Source organism: Centruroides vittatus, unplaced genomic scaffold (genome assembly GCF_030686945.1).
Source record: "Centruroides vittatus isolate TY-2023 unplaced genomic scaffold, ASM3068694v2 contig_928, whole genome shotgun sequence".
Classification (NCBI taxonomy): domain Eukaryota; kingdom Metazoa; phylum Arthropoda; class Arachnida; order Scorpiones; family Buthidae; genus Centruroides; species Centruroides vittatus.
The window spans coordinates 22,708-44,787 of record NW_027122614.1 but is presented as its reverse complement, the minus strand read 5'-3'; the positions used below and the strand labels follow the sequence as shown (position 1 = coordinate 44,787).

At 35.2% G+C, this 22,080-nt stretch overlaps 1 protein-coding gene across 1 annotated transcript; it reads left to right on the top strand.

Annotated features, from left to right (window-relative positions):
• Window positions 1-9,855: 9,855 nt before the first annotated feature.
• LOC136984779 (KRAB-A domain-containing protein 2-like) lies at window positions 9,856-11,487 on the top strand. Its single transcript, XM_067281909.1, has one exon. It carries the CDS (start codon window positions 9,856-9,858, stop codon window positions 11,485-11,487), a length of 1,632 nt encoding a protein of 543 aa, XP_067138010.1.
• Window positions 11,488-22,080: the final 10,593 nt, after the last annotated feature.

The window sequence follows — 22,080 nt, the reverse complement described above, 5'->3', positions numbered from 1 at the left end:
CATATACAGGTATGGTTCCTTTGACTTTTTTGCTCCCCCAGGGGGGTCGACAGTTTGCCCCCCTCCCCCCGCGTCATTCGGACCTAGAATCTTGCCCTGGCGATTGGGCAGCAAACTACTTACGTCTAGTAATGATGATAGCCGTGGAGAATGTTTCGTTTAAAATAGGAGGACTCGGCAGAACCGTGGAAATTGACGAGACCGTGATAGCCAGACGTAAATACGAAAAGGGTCGCAAACTGAAGGGCACGAGATGGGTAGTCAACGGAGTGTGTGTCGCGAGGATAACCTCGCATGCTTTGTTTGCAAGGTCGACAACAGGAGCGAAAAGACGTTGAATTGGATAATTTCGAAATTTGTCAAATCTGGAAGCATGGTTTTTACCGACGAGTGGAGAGGTTCTAATCCCATGGACGACCTGGAAAGTGTAGAAATAGTTCACAAGACGGTGAATCATTTGAAAAATTTTGTGGACCCTCAAACCGGTGTAGTACACACACGGAAGATAGAAAGGCTATGGGGAGTCTTAAAAAACAGAAAGCATTTGCCCAAACATTATACCGAGGATTTGTCAGATTCTTATCTGTACGTGTTCATGTACAAGAAGTTGTTTAAATGGCACCAACTATGGCCCGGAAAATGATTCAAACTGTTTGCGAAACATTTAAGTTACATATATCCGGGATCGGGTAAGATCCCTGTATGGAAGGAACTGCTGTCTGTGCCCGCTGCCCCAGAACCCCGAAAGAAAAAGGAGGAAACGGAAATGAAGGGAAAGAAAACTACAAGTGGGAATGTAAAACAGACGAAGAAAAGAAAAAAGAATCGTCCCAAGCCGAATCGAAAACCGGTCACCACGTTGTTGTTGCCAAAAAAAAGAAACAAAAATGACAGCCTTTGGAAATGTGAGTAAATTTTTTTTCGAATACTTTCAGCACTGCAGGCAAGGGCTTCGCCAGGGGACAGAGAGGCAGCTGCCCTCCCCTAGAAATTCAAAAAAATTATTTAAATGCTAAGTTTTAATTAAAATAATCTTCTTTGGCTTCTTGTAAGTTAAAAAAAATGTTTTAATTAAGATATTTCTTGTCCAGTACATAGTAAATGATTAAAACTTTATGAATCGTTTTTATTTTACCTACATACAATTCATATCCTCTATGAATTTACATCATCTTGCCCCCCCTGGCCCATTGGCTGGCGTCGTCCTTGACTAGAGGTAACATTTATGAGCCAGCAGGAAACAGGCTATGCCCTGAAAATGATGAAATTCTCATGTTTTTGCATCACAATTTAAGGGTTTTAAAGTTTGAATATTAAATTTTTATTGGTTTTATATAGGCCTGTTTAAAGTTTAAGCTTTAAATAAAAGAGATAGCTTTGAATAGGTTATATTATACCTTATAATATGTACCTTTTTTATATATAACCTTTTTTTTTTTTTTTTGTAATTTCGAATTTTGTTCGTTTTTGTTATTCGTTAACAGACGAAGGCTGATTAATGCGGCCGAAAACGTTTTTAATCTAATAAAACTTCCTACTGGATGCTTAAAAGGTGTAGTACGTTTGTTATAATATGTATTGAAAAAAGGAATAATTGAACTTAAATTTGTTTTTAATTTTCAGTTTGTCATGTGATATATAATAAATATATAACAGAAATTTATTATTTTTTATTACTAACCTTATACGTGACATTCTAACAAAAATATTAAAATGCAAAATTGGCCGATTATTCAAACCGATTAATCGGAGAAATGGCCGATTACTGATTACTTACCGATTAATCGGTGCATCTTTAGTTTTTAAGCAATCAAAAGTTTCAGGAATTGTATTCCATGTGGTTAGAATTTCATCTTTGGCACTTTTATTTATTATAGCCAATAATCAATTATTTTTAATTACTTCCAAATCTTTTCTTAAATCAGCAAATTTTTGGTTCCATATGGAGCTTGATTGGAAATCAATTAATTGCATTTCTGTCATGCAAATTTAACCAGTCAAAGAGTTTTAAATTTAATTTATCAAATGGTATTTTATCAGGATATAAAATAAATTTTGAAGTTTTTCAAATTGTCTAAACTGCGTAAATCTTGCAGAAATTCCTGGATTGGGGATTGAATTATCGCTGAAAATTCTTTTGTTAGTTTCTCTTGATTTGGTTTTTCATGGAATTTCAATGTCAGAAAAAACTTTTTTTTGTATTTGAAAAATGTTTATATGAATTTGAAAGAATGTTATGATTAAAAACTTGTAATTTGACTTCGAATGCTTTAAGTCAAACATTATAATGATCGTTTTATTAACACCTTGTAGTTTGATATTTAACTTATTTAAGTGAGAACATAAATCAGTAAAAAAGTATAGTTTTGCAAGCCATTCTACATCCATTAATTGACTGTATTGTTCAATAATAGATTATTTCTAAATAATGAGATTAATTTCCTCCAAACAATCTACAAATCGTTGCAAAACATTTCTGAGGCTTAACCACCATATATTATTGTACAAAAATAAGCTATTGTATGATGAATTTACCTTATTTAACAATTCCTGAAATTTTCTTTTATTTAGAGCCCGTGCTAATATAAAATTGACTACTTTTGTCATCAAACTCATAATATCATTCAAAATTTTCAAACCTGTCTTGGCACATAACGCTTGCTGGTGAATAATGCAATGGAAACCGACAATTGAATATCCAATATGTTTTGTAAATAAATTTATAAACCCATTTTCCTGTCCAATAATGCTGCGAGCACAGTCAGTTGTTACTGATACAATTTTGGAAGTACATATTTTTTTTTTGCCCAATGCATCTATAACCTCATTACAAATATCTACTCCTTTTGTTGTTGTTGTTAGTGTTGATAAACTTATTAATTCTTTTTTGTTAATTCTATTTTGTTCAAAATAATGTACAAAAATTGCTAAAGGAGCTGAACCTGTTACGTCGGTGGACTCGTCAAGACAAATGGAAATAAAATTGCAAGATTTTATATATGTATTTGTTGTTGAAAACTTACATTTTCTGCCATTCCCAAAATTCTTTCTTTCACCGTATTCCTAGCTAATGGTATATCTTTAATTCCTTGGATAACTTGGAATTACTAAGACTAACAGTGGTGACATCACAAGTCTCAACGGAAAACTCAACGGTCAATTTAGAAATGTTGTTTTCTCGCCATTGAGTCAACCGTTGATTATAAAATCGTACGGATAGTAGGTAGATATTCAGTACTATAAATTTAAATTGTAAGTTATTTTTAAATTATGGATTTTGAAATATAATTCATTTTTATAATTTATAAAATAAAATTTCATTATGGTTAATAAAAAAAATCATATTTTTTGTGTGTGCCATCAAAATTTTCTTTTGTGCCATAGGTTTGCCATCCCTGTCCTAAGGCATTAGCTACTAAATGTATTGGCCCTAACTATTTAAGGAGTTCTACAATTTTACAATACTCTGCTTCGTTCCACGTGTGAGAAGCACTGATATCATTCAAAGCTAAAACAATGCATTCTTTTAAGGGTACAAATCTTTATCATTTTTTTGTTGTTGAAAGATTTCTCCCTATTGTAGAGAAAATTGGACGCTATTTGGTGTAGGGGGATTTTTTTTGTTTTTGTAGTTAGTTTTATAAAACTTAGTATTTAACAATATTCCTATATTATGTCAGAGATGATTTTGTGTCAAAATTTTGATGCTTTTAATCAAATAATTAATTAATTTATATGTTTAAGTCTAGGCTCAAAAACCAGTTTTTTAGTTGGGAAACCCTGGTTTTCAACTTATATAAATTTCTTCAAAAAACCAGGTTTTAAAAAGGAACAAACCCTAATGGAAGCCTCCAATGTTTTATCTAAAAAAAATAAATGACATCAGAAAGACATATTAGTCACACACACAGAAAATAATAAGAAAATGAACAATGGAAATTTTGACAACAAATTTACTAGAAAAAAACATTTCGACATGTGGAAAGAATTATTTCAAAAATTTAATGCGTGTGTTGGAACTAAAAAATCTGTAGTGGAATGGAAAAAAATAAGTATTTTAATTTAATCCTTTCTTCAGTTTTTTGTTTGATCTGTTTTTTAAATTGTTCAATGAAGTTAACACTTCTGATTAATAAATAATCTTAAGTGTCTATGCTCTTAATAATTTATATTATTATTAATTCTTCTTCTTCTTTGGCATTATGGACCTTGGAGGTCCTTAGCCGAAGTCACAATCTTTCTCCATCTCATTCGGTCTATAGCCCGCCTCTGCCAATCTTTGATTCCGAGATCTTGAAAATCTTCAGTGACTCCATCTATCCACCTTTTTCTGGGATGGCCTCTTGGCCTCTTCCCTTTCCCCTCAGGTCTAAATCAGTGACTCTAACGAAGCTAATTGTATGAGTCGTATACACTTAACTATTAATAATGAATCACTGCACACCAGAGTATATTATACAAAACACTGCTCATAAAACCTTTAATTGGTGCGAAGCACAATCTATCAGTCAATGCAAACATTTTCAGACCTCTCCTTCTTCATCAAAGGAAAATCCTGGGTCCTTCTTCATCAAAGAATTGTTTGAAATGATTTTTTAAAATGCAATCCAGCCATTTGGAACGAATTTTAAAAAATGAAAAATAGAATGGAATCACGTGTTTTTAATAGCTTTGAAAATAAAAGTCTGTATGTAATGTCATACGTCATACAGAATGTTTCCTTTTTTTATCCATAAGTTGGTCTTAGAAGCTTGTTGTCAATTAAAGCTATATCACATAAACCTTATTAACCAGTTGTTTGCGGAGTACTGCTATTGGAGTAACCGGTTTTCGTTAAACTGTTGCGGAGTACTCCAGTTGGAGTAACTGTCAATTTTCTTTCGTAATTAACTAGTTGGTGGCGATTTAAGCACTGATTGGCTTTTATCTACATAGACTAAATCTGTTTCAACGAATAAGATATTTGTTACCACCCCGTATTTTTAAATTTAGGCACAAAACTCCTCCATTCCATGTTAAGTCTATGGGAGACCTTTCTTTTGTTCATTTGACAATAAAATCCTAGTTAGCATGCCCGTTAAGTTCTAATTGGTATATTATAGCTAAATGACTATCCTTGGACCAATAAGCATTGACTTGGGTTTGTGGGGTGGGAACTTTCTTGGAAAAAGTTATACCAACTTCAAGCTACATTGTCAGCTACAAACGTAAACAAACAATTATAAATCGTTATTCTTATCTATTTTTAGCATCAATTTAATAAATTTTTATGTATATTTATCCTATTTAACAAATAAGCTTGTTTTTTAAGCCATTCAGCCATAAATCTTTCAAAAAACAAAGTACTTCTGGTTATGGTGGTACTTCCGTAATACATAAGATATACATGTATAGTCGTTAATATAATAAAGTAATAATCGCTTATTATAGTCTACTATTAGTACAATAAATTAAATAACGTATAAATAGAATCAAATACACATCATCAGTAATAAAAGTGTATTGACCTAGATTTAGAAAGGCCACCACCCCCCACGCCGATCGGCGTTATAATCTATAGGCCGTATTATTTCTCTACGTTGATTTAGAAAGCTGCAGTTTTTTTATTTGACAGAAAATATACATGTCTAAGTAACGTATGTAACAAATTAATGGAAAATTTATATAAAAAAAACGATTTTTTTAAATATTTTAAAATCTTAAATTTTATTAATTTTTTTAAACGTACATAATATTTTGAAGTTAACAATCGTAAAGTGTAATATGTACGTGATAAAAAACTGAAAACAGATTATATCTACTACAATTTTTAAGCGAGATATCGCAAATTGAAAAACCACTCTAAAAACCACAAAACCTGTACACAACAGCGGTGTTGTTTCGGATTATCGAGTGCGCAGCTGACAGGCTAATCCCCTTTTTTATTATCTGCCTCCTTTTATGTAAATGACGCACTTACTCATTTTGCTTCAATAGGGCTTGCCATGCCAAAGAGAGAGTGATCTCATCCCTGGAATTAATCCCTGGGTGAAGATGTATTGTATGCCTTGTAGATCTCAATTTGCTTCAACCATTTGAGGTGGTCCACATAAGCAACTTTACACTTATTAGGTTACAAGCACAGCATTAGGTACACTTAGCTTTGTTCTTTTACTAAGGAGTCTGCTTTTTAGTATGTTTGTGAGTCCAAACTAGATTTTGTTTCCTTGTAGCAAGTGAGTCCGTATCTCCTTTTTGATGTCAATGTTTTTGTTTATGTCAGTCCTTAAGTACTTGAAGGATTTCGTAGTGCTGAATGTCATATTGTCTACGGTTAGATGTTCTTTGTGGAACTCTCCCTATTTAGAAATAACCATGTATTTTCTTCATTGATGATCAGACCCATGCTCTTGGCAGCTGTTGCTAATTTTGACGTTATTTTGTCCCTCCTTTTCAGATGCTTCAATTATGACAGTGTCATCCACATATGCTAGTAGTGACAGTTTGTATCTTGAGGCATTTTCCATTTTATTGTGTATATATTATTATTAATAATATAAATTATATTATTTAATTGGTCGGAAAATTCGTTGCCGTCTTAACTGTTTAAACACAAAGTTGGCCTAAATTGGCTTAATCCGTTCAAGATGAAGTCCACCGAATGAAAAGTTGTTTTACTAGTTTCATTCTACAAATTGTTTACGTTTCGTCTACTGCCTTCTCACTTGGTTGAGTTCATTTTCATTTAAGAGTGATATCGAATGTCAGTTAGTTATGTTTACAAAATCTTTGTTGTTTTGTATATACAGTGATACCTCAGTTTTTGTGGATAATTCATTCGAAAACAATTGACGAAATCTGAAACTGACGAAAACCGAGGCAATCATTTTCATACGAATCAATGTAAATCCAATTAATTCGTTCTAGACAGTCTAAAACACATACCAAAACACATTTTATAGAGAATTAATATAGCGTTAAATACTAAAAGCAATAAGAAATTAATATAAAGAACTAATCTAAAGGAAAACAATGGAATTGTTTGGCTAGACGTGCATGTGATGTCTTGTCTTGTAGAAGTTAGTTGGACGAGCTTCTAGCCTATATCACCCCGTGGTAAAGTGTGATGTAATTGTGATGTGATAGTAGTAGTGTGCATTTATGATGGTTGTATCGCGGGGAATAATGCCTTCCGGGAGGTCCGTTTAAGGGTAACTGGCCCCTATTCAGGCATTACAGACGTGGAGAAAACCCGCAAAACTTCCATGTAACCAGCCCATCTTGGCAAAGCGCAAACCCACGACAAAACTCCTGGTGATCAGGGAACAGAAATGTTGGCCAATGGTGGGCAGTCGCAGGGTAATGCTCACAGAACAAGAAATAACGCCACACTGCGCCTGAAAACGCATGGGTCGCTCTTTGTTTTTGCAAAATTAGCAACGAGGTCACTTGGGCATGCCAACAAAATACGAGGCAATCGACGGAAACCGAGATAAATTTTTCGCGAAAAAATCGACGAAAACCAAAACCGACGATGACCGAAGTCAGCGAAAACCGAGGTATTACTGTACTGTATATTTTTTATATAAATTAAATATTATTGAATGAAATGTTATTTACACTTTTTTCTGACTTCTTTTCATTTATTATATTTATATTAATCTTATTTTATAACATGTTATTTATCATTATAATGCAAATTACTTTATATTGTTAATTATGTTACATGCTATCAATGTCATAAGATATCGTGCTATATAAAGGCTATAATATTATTTAAAATTAATTAATTAAATTATAATTATTAAAGTTAATAAGTAATAGCATCTAACTCTAGTACTAAATTATTTCATAATTAAATAATATTATAGCCTTTATCTAGCTTGATATCTTATATCATTGATGGCTGTAGATTAGAATGTATTGGGTATTAATGTTATTGTTTAGTTAATTATGTTATATTCATTTTTGCATGTGTTTTAATATTTTTTACAATATTTTAAAATGATTTAAGAAAACATTTTATTGAAACTTATTGTATTTAATGAAAGGATTATTTATCTATTTCTAGAATACAAGTAACTAATATATAATTTATTTTATATATAAAGCAAAGAATGAGCATTTCTCATTATATACAAAAGATAACATTTAAAATTATGTTAATTTTGAAAATATTGACAAAAACAATATCACAAAACTTTACAAATAGAAACTCACCCAATAATATATTTGAACTGTTCCACAACTGGGGAGAAACTAGACCATATGTCCCCACTAAAGTATACCCTTAGGGTAAAAACTATTCAGTCTACAAATACATAGTAAAAACAAAAAATTTTATGCTTAAAAGAGTTAAACAATGTCTTTCAGCTCTTTCTAATGCTTCAATTGTGATCAGAATAGCATATCCGTCAGCCATTTTCACTTTTGTGTATAGATCTCGCATGCTTAACTCAAAGTGAGTAGGAACTCACATGGTGAGATGGGAAAGCACATTATAATGTGAGTTATAACTCGAGACTACCAATTTGACGTCAGAGTGTGAGATGGTACCATGTGACACCTTCATCACGTTAGTCTCAAGTTTTTTGTGTTACAACTCCTAAGGGCCCAGGTAGTGAACCTGTGAAATCTCTGCTGGATATGTACTGGTACGTGGAAGGTAAGATTGCTTTATCAACAGGGAAAACTTTAAAACTTAAACAGTTTATTAGTTATTTATTAATTATCAATTTTATTGATAAACTTAAAAAAAGAGATGAAGAGGATAAAATTTGGTGTCTTGAGAATAAGTGAGAATTGATGGAGGAGACTTTTGGAGCTAGGACTACAGAATAATAATCACGGGAGCTTTGAACAGGACTGCTGGAGTTAGATTAGTTGGATTTATCTTTAACAAGAGGATGGGAGAGGAAGTAGGAAACTGGAGACACATTGAGAGAATAATAATGGTGAACTAAGAGCAGTCCCAAAGAATATCATTTTAATGCAAATATACATGCTTATTTCAAATAATACTGATGGCAAGATGGGAGAAGTTTATGAAAAGATAGAGATTCTGATAAAAATTCATGAAGCAGAAAATCTAATCATGAAAAACTGGAATCCTGTTGTAGATGAAAGCAAAGAGGACAACATAGTTGGAGGATTCAGATTGGGAAGAAGAAATGCAAGAGGAACAAGATTAGCAGAATTATGCAGAAGCCATAACCTTACAATAACAAACACTTTTTTATAGCAACTATACAGAAGATATACATAGACAAAACCAGGGGGTGAGAGATGTGTGGAAAACTGCGATGATCCGTGGTGTTAAAAATCGCAGGAAATAGGTGATTCGGATTACCACAAGGAGATAGAAACAAGACAGTCACTTAAAACTAATTTTTACTCGTACACAAATCATATATACGCTTATGGGCAAAGTGATTAATACGGGCATGTATGAATACGATGACCAACAAAATCGGGCATTGTAATAAATTTCAAGAATTTATCAAATTGACCGGTCATTAGAATACTGCTACCACTCTAGTCGGGCAAAGTGATAATAACACGTTGAGAAGTGATCATCCGACATACGCTAGCCAATCAGGACTTACCACTTAGTCGGGCAAAGTGATAATAACACGTTGAGAAGTGATCATCCGACATACGCTAGCCAATCAGAACTTACCACCTAGTCGGGCAAAGTGTTAGTACTGAATTTTAAATTTATGTGACCAGTAGTTAATCTTTCTTCTTTGACAAAAGTAACGATCATGGAGAAATCATTAAGTGATATAAATAATCGCTTCAACAACCGAATTAAACGAGTTAATAGCAGAAAAAGGTGAGAACAATCAAATTTTTACAAAATCAGTCTATTTGTCAATGATAGAAAAAGTGAAACAGTCAAAAATGAAAGTTACTTCTAAGTTACCGGAAGAATATCAGCGTTTACGTAGATATGACGTTGTATCTATCGGAAATTTAGAAAAATTAATTATGCCTGTAAAAGAAGGTAATGTGATTAAATATTACGTTCACACGGAAGAAATATTTCAGATATTGCACGATGCCCATATCGCTATTGGACATGGTGGTAGAAACCGTATGGAAAAAGAATTAAATACGAAATATAAAAATATTACAAGGGAAATGATTGTAATTTATTTGAACTTGTGTGAAATCTGTCAGAAAAAACAGAATGTTCCTAAGAAAGGCTTGGTAGTTAAACCGATTTTATGTAATAAAATGAACTCAAGATGTCAGGTCGATCTTATAGATATGCAGTCGCAAGCCGATGAGGATTATAAATTTATACTCGTGTATCAAGACCATCTAACTAAATTTGTTCAACTACGACCATTAAAAACCAAAAGGGCTGAAGAAGTAGCCTATGTTCTTTTAGACATTTTTACAATTTTCGGTGCACCGAGTATTCTACAAAGCGATAATGGCAGAGAATTCGCCAATAATGTCATCAAAGAAATGTGTAATATGTGGCCCGAGTTAAAAATGGTGCATGGAAAGCCCAGGCACTCACAAAGTCAGGGTTCAGTAGAAAGATGTAATCAAGACGTAGAAAATATGCTTAGTTCTTGGTTGGAAACTAACAATACTAACAAATGGTCAGAGGGATTACGTTTCGTACAACTGATGAAAAATCGAGCGCATCATACTGGTATAAACTGCAGCCCTTATGAGGCCATATTTGGAGCAAAGTTAAAAGTTGGACTAAAGAATTTTATACCCAACGAATCGTTGACCAACGTTAATACGGAGGAGGATCTAGAGAGACTTTTTAAAACTATCGACGAAGTAAGTCAAAGTTGTTCAAACTCTGAAAGTTCAGGTACCGTCCAAGAAAACATTATAAAAGATTATTCGATAATGCCATCCTCACATAGCAATATAACTGATGAAGTTCAAAGATCTACATCGTCTTCACATGAAAAAAATCTAAACCAGGATGTTATTAGTATTACAGAATTGATGAGTGAAGAAGAAACAATCCAAACAATTGATCCAAAAATAGAAGAAAAAATAAGAAATGTATCTAAAACAAGGGAGATGGCTTTGTTAAATCTTAAAAAGCAAGCAGAAAAAATGATTGGTACATCAAATTCCAAATACACAGCAGCTAATGTTGGTGATACAGTAAGGATTCGTGTACCTGATGTAGATCGAGCCCGCAGTGATGGAAAAAATATTTTAGGTGTCGTTGTTGCGGTTAAAGATAAAAACCTTTACAAACTGGGTACCAAATATGGCATATTAAATGTATTATATTCAAGAAACCAATTTACTGTTTGTAAAGAAAACTTCATTTCTGTTGAAGATGTACCAGGTGAAGAAATTTCGCTTAGAGAATGTGCAAGAATGTCATCAATTTCTGGAGGTCAAGGCTATAGTCGATGCTGCTGCAAAATTGGTTGCAAATCTAATAGATGCAAATGCTACAAAGAAAAAAAATTATGTAATTCCAAATGTCATCAAAATCTTAATTGCTCAAATAAATAAACTATAAAACATTTAATATTTTATATAATTTATACCAAAAATGAAACTCCAGAAGTTTCCTGTAAATTAATTTTTTAATTAAGTATAAATTTGTTAATAAATACTTTTTGTTAATATTAGTTTAATTTATATAGTTAATAGTACTTTGAAATAATTTACAAAAAATAAATATTTCTAAACGAAATAAGTGGAGTTTTTTTTAATCAAATTTAAAATTCGGTACTAAACACGATATGCACACGCAATTGAGTGCCGATTGGCTAGCATATGTCGGATGGTCACTCCTCAACGTATTATTATCACTTTGCCCGACTAGTTGGTAACAGTATTCATAATGACTGGTCAATTTGATAAATGAATGAATATTTATCACACTGCTCGCCCTTTTTGGTCATTATTCATAATGCCCGATTAATCACTTTGTCCATAACATATACAAAGATACACATTATCCAACACACTTTAGGTTGCACCGCATGTGGTGTTTCACAGAGTCCTTTATCGGAGAGTAAATTAACACAAATAATATTTTAAAAAAATCCCAATAAACGAAAAATGTACACTCGGTAATGTTGCAAGGCAGGCACTTAACTCACGTATATAAGTTCTATCCCGTGGGTTTCGCTCTTCCTTTCACCGATGGAGGCGGCTTACGAGATCCAAATCTCCGCTACAGCGAACAAAGAAAAATTCACTAGTTACTTCTTTGGCTCTCAAAGGACGACACACTCCTCTCAGCTGAAAGTCCGGAACCAGAATGCCCTGTGCCAGTCCCGCACCCCATATATAACAACCCCACCACCAACAGTGCTGCCATGCGAAAACTGCCCAAAAGTAAACCAAAATAAAAAATTTTTTTTTTTACAATTATCTATTACAAATAAAACCGCGTATACATTAAAGGAGATGATAATCTACAATAATAACATCAACAGAAAACAATTTATTTTTATAACAAATATATATATATACATCGACAATATATAAGAATGACACATATGCCCCCTCCAAGACTAGAAAAATAATTTTTTTTTCTTTTTTTAATAGCCACGGTTTAGGGTTACATAGTCAACTCTTCGCCGTCTGAGGTTGTAAGGAATGTCCCGTTGACCAATCATATCTTCTTGCTCTCTACCTTTCGAGGTGTCGACTTTAGGCTCCAGGGCCTGAGATTCGTGGGGGAGAGGTCCACTATCATACCCCCTATAAGCCTGGGACTGCCGGTGATCGGCTTCCTCCTCGTCATCCTCCTCTGTTTCCTTGACCTCGGTGCTTCGTTTACTCCTCTTGTTTCTTCTAACATTGTTCTGCTGTTCATAAAAAGGTTTAATGCGGTTGATGTGCACAGTTTGTCCGTCCTTTAATTTCTGGCCCCTCACCTTGACTACAACGTCATTGAGAATGCTTTCAACTTGGAAGGGACCCATATACCATGCGGAGAATTTTTTGTGCCTGGCTTTTGAGGGTTTCTTGATCATCACCAAGTCCCCGACTCTGAATTTCTTTAACTTCCGGGTTCTATTTCAATACTCTCTCTTCTTGGCTAACTGGTCCTTATTGAACATGTCTGCTGCCTCATGGCATATCCGAAGTTTGTCGACTAACATCTCACGATAGTCGAGAGCACTCCTGCCACCCTGACCAACACCTCCCGTTTGTTTTTCACCTGGGAGAGTGGGGTCGAAACCATACAACAAGAATGAGGGAGTCTCCCCAGTTGACCCATGGATGGAAGTGCGATAAGCTAATAACGCCGCTGGGATGTATGTACTTATCCCAGTCAGTGTTATCGCCGTCAGAAATCTTTGCAATTGTCTCTATGATAGTCTTATTTGCCCTTTCACAGGTTCCGTTTGACGTGGGGCGATAAGCGGTTGTGGTCCTACGGTCAATATTAAGTATTTTACACATATCATTCATGAGGTTTGACGTCAAGTTAGTTCCACGGTTGGAAATAAGGGTTTGCCCCCCGCCATAACGGCAAACGATGTTCTCAAAGAGGGAGTCAGCAATTTCTCTAGACGATACCTCTGGGACTGGGATTGCCTCAACAAATCTTGTGAACATGTCGACAAATACGATGATGTAACAATTTCCCCTCCGTGATTCGGGCACCGGTCCAATCACATCTACGGCAATTACTTGCATGGGCTCACTAGGGTGGATTACTTCCTGGACCGGCGCTTTGTGCGTGGTACGATTAAATTTTTGGCAGGTCTCGCATCTAGTTATGAAGTCCTTGGTTTTCTTTCTCATATCAGGGAAGAAATATTTGTCCTTAAGTCTCCTAAGCGTCTTCTCGGTTCCTAGGTGCCCCCCCACTTCATGGTAATGACTTATAAGAGAAATTTGGGCAGAGTCGCCCACGTAAATGCACCTAATCGGCTCACCCCTACGATTAACACTATTCTTGACTAGTACGTCATCCCGTACCTCAAAGTCGTGCAGATGGGTAGGAGTGCTGCTGCACCTTTTCGACAGGCTATCTTTAATTGTACGAACGCGGCTGTCATTTTTCTGGGATGCAAGTACCCAGTCCTCGACACAATGCGTATTGATATTGGAGGGTGAGGACACCGAATTAATTCTGACTTTCACTTCCTCAGATGGAGAATTGCTATCATTAGGGATACGGGATAATAGGTCCGCCACTTTATTCTCTGCCCCCTTCACGTGCACCATTTTAATATCGTAACTAGCCAACTCAACCGCCCACCTCATGAGCCGCCGGTTATGGTTGTTCATATCCTTGAGAAATATTAACGGCTTGTGATTGGAGTATACTATTATTGGTCGGCCAAGGACCAGAAAACGGAAGTGACGAAGGGCCAGTAATAGCGCGAGGCACTCTTTCTCGACGATGGAGTAATTAAGCTCAGCCCCACCTAGTTTTTTGCTAAAAAAACCGATAGGCGCAAACCGATCACCACACTCTTGATGTAGGGCAGCCCCCACAGCTAGCTCTGATGCATCCGTGAAAAGATGGAACTCTGATGAAAAATCAGGGTGTCTTAATGTCGGATGCGTGGTTAAGGCCCTTTTCAACTTAACAAAACTGTCCTTGCATTCTCTTGACCACCTGAAACAGTGTCTCTTCTTAGTTAGTTCAGTAAGGGGGAACGATAGATGGGCGAAATTATCTATAAACGGACGATAGAAGCCTAGGGCCTCTAAGAATGCTCTTACCTCCTTAACCGTCTTGGGTGGGGGAATTTCCAGGAAGGCCCTAATATTTTCTGGGTCTGGTCTCACCCCTTCACTATCAATGATATGCCCCAGGTAGCAAACAGACGTAACCGCGATGTGACACTTTGACGGTCTCAGGACCAATTCTGCATCCTTGATCATCTGGAGCACCTCCCTAAGCAACGCAAGATGCTCATCCAAGGTCTGGGAGAACAACACCAACATCGTCCTGGAAGACAAAACAATGGGTCCCAACATATTTGGATAGTATAGAGTTCATGACTCTGAAAGAACCGTCCTGAGTTTTTCCCCCCTTGGGGCATGCGACACAACTGATATTTACCCCAGGGGGTTGAGAAAGCGAATACCTCACGGAGGTGTGGTGGCAGCGGGTATCTGGAAATAACCAGAGTTCAGGTCCAACACAGAAAATACTCTTCCTCCTTTTAATTGAGACAGAATATCGTCAATTCTCATAAGGGGAAAGTCTTGACCTTTTGTGATTTCATTCACTTTCCTTAGATCCAAGGTGACCCTTATCTCCCCATTACTCTTGGGGACAATATGCAGGGGCAAGTTCCATTCTGACCGTGATTGTTCAATGATGCCGGCTTCCATATATTGTCGGATTTTTTCCTTCAGTTTTGGTAGATAGGCATGTGGTATCCGATACTGACGCGTATGAATCGGTTTGTCTGTGCTCAACTCGAACTCTTGTGTGAATTTGGTTGTTCCCTTTAACTCCTCAACAGATTCACTAAATATATCAGAGAATTCCTCAATCACCTTACGGACGCATGCGGTTTCTCTAGATGAAAAGTGGGATAGGTCAATTAGCTCAGGAAAGTCGGGCAATTTATGGAGTTTATGGCACGATATTAGTTCTATAGTTTGTGAAGGTGAAATTATCCGCTTATTATTATTGATAGCCCCTGATATTTTCGTCAAGATCTCCGGGCAATTGCTTATGAAGTCCATACCAAGAAGACCTTGGTTACCGACGAGGATTTCGGAGTTTACTCCAATGAATTGTGTGGGGAACACCTTGCCACCAAACTCAACATCAAACGAAAATCTCCGATTACATTTCATGACACCCCCAGATACGCCCCTCACCCTTACATCATGGCAAACCTGTGACATGCTATCCAAGAACTCGAGTTCCTTTTGGTTCATTAAAGATCTCTCCGCGCCAGTGTCAATCAACAGACTCATCGCCCGTCCGTTAATTTTACCGGAAACCGATGGGAGCTGGTGATTGTTAATCGTGGGTTCATTTGCCAGCTTAATAATCAATTCTGAACCACCAGCCTGGCTGCCCAGGTGGCTCGGTTCTAGTTTAAATTTTTTGGGCAGTTAGCACATAGATGATCCCTACTTCCGCAGACGAAACATCTCCTACCCTGACCAGGAATGACCTTAGTTTTATTGGGGTTGGGTTTATTCGGCCCACATGTTAATCCCATGACAGCCTGAGACAGCTGTAGTACAGTCTCTTCTAACTTAGCCAAACGAGTCGTAACTTCCGATCCAGTTACGTTACTCTTATCGGGGAAGTTGATTCCTTACGAGGTGGTACCACAACGCCACCTACCAGAACTTCCTTAAGTCCTCAGGCTTGCTCGATTTTAGCTAATTTCTCAGTTAGTTCGACCGCCTCATCAAATGTTTTTGGTTCGCGCTCTAACAGTTTCATTCTTAAGTTAGGGTTTATCCCTTGGATAAATTGATTGCTTAACATTTCATTTCTCAACGTGGCCATGTGCAGGTTTGCACAGACCAGTTTTTCAAACGATATACACAATCGAACTTTGTACTCCTCTACCGACTCATTACGTCTTTGTCTTATGTTGATGAAGTCCTTCAATGTGCTGCCTTCAGTCAACTTCTGTCTGTGGAAGCTACCTAGCAGGGATGTCTTAATTCCGTTGTAGTCATTTTGGTACACTTCCCGTAAGTCCAACAACAGACTGAATGGCTCTCCTTTCAGGCGTGATTGGGCTACAGCTAAGCGAGTTCCGCTTGTTCACCCAGCGATCGTTGACACCTCCTCAAAAAACTGCTTGATGGATACATTATCTGCTTAAGTGCCTGAGAATGTTGGAATCATCCCCAGGTATCCTGTAACGACTGGGGTTGCCGCTGCTGGGTCGAGATTTCCTGTAACGTTCATGGTCGACTCAGGTTGCATGCCACCACTCAAGTGCTCTACTGTCACGGTTTCCATTATAGCCCATGTGGTAATCCTGTCGCGGACGCCAATGTGGAAAACTGCGATGATCCGTGGTGTTAAAAATCGCAGGAAATAGGTGATTCGGATTACCACAAAGAGATAGAAACAAGACAGTCACTTAAAACTAATTTTTATGTACAAAATCATATATACAAAGATACACATTATCCAACACACTTTAGGTTGCACCGCACGTGGTGTTTCACAGAGTCCTTTAGTGGAGAGTAAATTAACACAAATAATATTTTAAAAAAATCCCAATAAACGAAAAATGTACACTCAGTAATGTTGCAAGGCAGGCACTTAACTCACGTATATAAGTTCTATCCCGTGGGTTTCGCTCTTCCTTTCACCGATGGAGGCGGCTTACGAGATCCAAATCTCCGCTACAGCGAACAAAGAAAAATTCACTAGTTACTTCTTTGGCTCTCAAAGGACGACACACTCCTCTCAGCTGAAAGTCCGGAACCAGAATGCCCTGTGCCAGTCCCGCACCCCATATATAACAACCCCACCACCAACAGTGCTGCCATGCGAAAACCGCCCAAAAGTAAACCAAAATAAAAATTTTTTTTTTTTTACAATTATCTATTACAAATAAAACTGCGTATACATTAAAGGAGATGATAATCTACAATAATAACATCAACAGAAAACAATTTATTTTTATAACAAATATATATATATATATATATATATACACCGACAATATATAAGAACGACACAGATGATATCAAATTGACTACATACTAGTTAGACAAAAAGTATAGAAATCAAGTGAGGAAAAGCTACCCAGGATCAGACATTTATTTATTTATCATTGATACATAGAAAAAGTCACACAACTACTACAGTTCTCCAGCCTCCAAATAACAAGCAATCCCAAAAGAACAAGTAATTTATAAACACAAATAAAAACAAAAAAAAGCTAAGCAATGTATAAATTTTGTTTACAAATATTTTTAAATTTAAAGTAGGAAACACAAAAAGAAATCAAGATTAAACATATTTTGCAAAATACGATAAAAATAAGAACGCTGTGAAATCACTAATCTATAAAATGGTGCGTAAATATATGAAGAGTAGTGTAAATTTCTTTGGAGCCAATTAGATTGTATAAAACCATTAAAATAAACCACATGTACAGGAACCACTTATTGGTGTTGGAAACGAAAAAACGTTGTTAACGTTTTCGAACTTTGGAAGTTCTTCAGACGATAAAAGCGACGGAACGCATATCCAAAAATAGAACGATTATTTTTAAACAAAATTGAACACTTCACATTAAAGCCATTAAAATATTTCAAGTATAAAAGCCAGTCAAAGTATTTAATTCTTTCTTTTAATATCAGGAATGCCCAGTGTGTACCTGGCAACATTTGAAGATTGAGTATAGGGGAGGTTACAAAATCATTTAAAAGCAGATACATTTTATTGAGTTCTTTGGAAATTTTGTTTAATAAGGTGGGGTCCACCATGGCCCAAATCATCAAACCATAATGAACAGCAGATTGGTTGTTTGCAAAGAAAATAGTGTGAATGATGATGATGATTCAAAAAATGAGTTTACCGAAATGCCAAAATATACTTAGATGTATGGCGAGAGATTTTATTATTTTATTTATGTGGCTTTTAAACATGGATTCGTTATCCCAAATTATGCCAAGGTCATTGACTGAAAAAACATATTTGATATTGTATGTGGTTATTGTAGGTTATTTTAGCACTAATAATTTATGAAGGTCCATCAAATTATTGAATTATGACCCATGTAAACTAGTTTGGCTTACCACAGGCCATAATTCTTTTCATTCAGGTTTCTAAAGGTTTTGACTAATTGTTATCATTATCAGGGTCTCCTTCTCCTCTGTCAATCATTGGAACTATAAGCAGCATCACAACTAAAGGAGTAAATTTGCATAATAAAATAATTTATGCTTATAAATTTGTATGCTAACTTACCAAACTATTCTGATCTATATTTTTCTGAAAGCAGACTTTTTAGGTGAAAAGTGTTTACTTAACATTTATATTAAGGATTAGTTCAACTAGAAGGTTAACATATTTTGTTTCATAACGTAATAAATCAATTACAACTCAAATATTAAACTTTGATACAATGATGTACTGTACAAACTAAATCACTATGGTGACTTTATATCATAAATGCAGGAAACTTGTTGTGTTCCAGTTAAGTCTATCAAATGATAAGCCTGAATTTGTCTTATAACAAAGTCTGTTTTAATCAGGAAAGGAAGTTTGGCAAAAGTTTGTATTCGTTATGCATTTTGGGATTAAAACATTCCCTTGTCAGGCAGGAACATTTATTAAACTTTGATTTTACTTTTTTCACTTAGCTGTTTTTGTTTATTACTAAGGGAGTGGTTGAACCATTTTGACACATACTGTACATTTTCATCACATTTTGGGGTAGAGGAATTCATTAGTGAAGTTCATATAAATACAGTAAGACCCCGCTTAATGTGGGGGATGCGTTCCTAGATGACAGAGTGCTAAACGAAAAAGCGTTAAACGGGGTCATCTTAACATGTAAATAAGGGGAGTACATGAAATGGAACAGAGAATAGGAAAATTTATCAGTTTTATTTTGTAACATTTATTGTTAAATACTTTTTTATTACATTAATTATAGACTTATTTATTACTAATATCAAAATTTATTCATAAAACATTCATGAAAATAAAAAAAAGTTTGAGTAAATAAGTTATGTTTGTGATGAGGAAGGTTCTTCCTCATTTGACATCTTTTGTTTCTTTGTGAAAAAGTCATCTAACGTCGTTTGCCTTTTCCTGTTTCGTTCAGCAAGCAGTTGTCGATAGCAAGACATCGCATCCATGACACTTCGTCTTGCCTTTGAACTTCTATCAAAATTGAAATCATTTTGTATAAACTGATCCATTATTTCCGTTATACTGGCTAAACTTTTTTTTAGAAAATCTGTTGAAAGTTCCTTTTGTTCTTCATCTTCAGAAATGCTAATTTCGTCATCTTCATGCACCTGTTGTTCTACTAATTCTTTAAGATTGTCGTTGGAAAAACTTTCTCCAGTTGTAACTTGCAATAATTTTTCAATATCCTGCGCATTTATACTATCAACCCTGTTTCATTAGCTAGCTTGACAATTTCGTCGACATCAACAATGGATTCTCTTGTGTCAACATCCTTGCTTAGCTCCAGCCATACATTCTTCCATACTCCTTTCAAAACATTTCTCGGTTACCTCATTCCAGGAAAGAATGATGTTGTCTATAGCATCCATGTTGATATAGTTTTTCCAAAAATCTCTAATGGATTGTTTATCTGCTCCATTTTTTTATCAATCAGTTGTCGGAACATTCGCCGCAGATAATAAGCTTTAAAATTTGATATTACACCTTGATCCCAACACTGCTAGTGATCTCGGGTAATTCCAATACTACCACGTAATACCAAAACAGCGTTAAGCGGGGTCTTACTGTAACTTGATTATTTTAGACGAATGACTCTGTACAATACCTAGTGTTAAACAGTGATTTGTGATCTCAGTAATTTTAACTTTTCAGTTATTTTATTGTAACTGATTCAGTTTAAAATTTTTATTTGTATCTTGAGTTTGCTTTTTTTGTTCCACAAATTTGGCTTTTCTTGATTTGATTTAGTTTACTTCCCATTTTGAATTCTTACTATCATCATTTTGAAGCTATCCGTTAGTACTCTCCTTTTTTGGATTTATGTATGTCCATAAAAGTAGAAAAAGGACAGATAGCACAATAGGTGTGCCAGCTATGTGTACACCACCATTTTGTTTATTTGTTTGTTGCTACAATTGGAAGTTATTTTAGCTTTTTACAATGGATGTCTGATTATGTATGTTTAATCAAAAAAATGAAGTTATTTAGTATCTGTATAATTTATTGTGTTCTGTCTGGCAGCAGGAAAGACCAACATCAGGTAATCGCATTCATGCAATTTCTGTCAGCAGATTCACTGCACTTTGCTATTTTATAATGAAGTAGCAAATTGTTTATATTGAAATTTGATAAAATATCATGTAGATTATCTCTAATTTTAGAAATAGTAATAATGCATTTTGAGTTGAATTTTTTTAACATACAAATTAACAATACATATGTAATGAAACTTGCCTATAACAAATTTCAGGGAGACTAACAAAGAAATTTTATTAACCTCAAGTTCCAAAGAACACGATGTAGAAAATTTAATATTTGATTAGTTTTTTAGAAGTTTGATTAGTTTAAAGAAAACAAAATAATTATCATATGAGAGCAACTCAAAAAGTTACCACTTTGTCACTCCTTGGGTTGGGTGACTATATGACACTGCCTTTCTGTGCTGTTTATTTCATACGAAATCCATCTTGGCACATTATGACCCCTGCAGCATCAACATTCAAACCTTTCTCTACAGCAGCGGTTCAAACTTTTTTGTTTGGAAGAACACAAATCATCAAACAAAATTCCAGGCACCCCTATTATTATTATTATTATTTTGCTTTTTACAGTTAGTATAGATATGAAGGATGAGATGTATTTGAAAAAAATAAAAGTTATTTAAAGTAAGTTAGTTTACTTCCAAACAAAACAAAAGTTGTTATAAAGGTGTCATGTGATAAAATATGAACTTAATATGAAATATGTGCCTGATGGTGTTTACATACTCATTTGATATTAGGTCATGTTTTTGAGAGACATACTCTCATCTTATTTTCAAGGGCCTTTACTTTTTCTCTCTCCTTTCTTTTAATATTTACAAGTGCAGAATATCCCTGTTCACAAATACAAAGTGGAAAACTGCAATAAAATATTAAGTGCTTTGAACCCTATACTGTAGCCTCAAGGTAATCTGAGCAAATGTTTTGCACGGTGGTGGCTCCGTGCAAATAGGTTTGTAAAGGAGTCAATGTCCGATCATTAATTCTTGTTTTGGGGCGTTATTTTTATTTTGTTCTTTTCTTTTTCTTGGTTCCTTTTTTTTGTTGTTACGGACAAACTCCCAAGCACCAATGACCAAAAGAACAAAAAAAAAACGAAATTTTTAACTTAGTTTGCATCGTTGCCCGATCCTGGAACATCATCCTATGTAAATTAGACAGTGCGAGCTACACTGGATGAAACAATAAAAGCGGAACAGCCAGGACCAAAGGAGAGAGAGC

Excerpts from the sequence above, each read along its gene's own strand:
- LOC136984779 (XM_067281909.1), top strand. The coding sequence starts at position 9,856 with ATGATAGAAAAAGTGAAACAGTCAAAAATGAAAGTTACTTCTAAGTTA.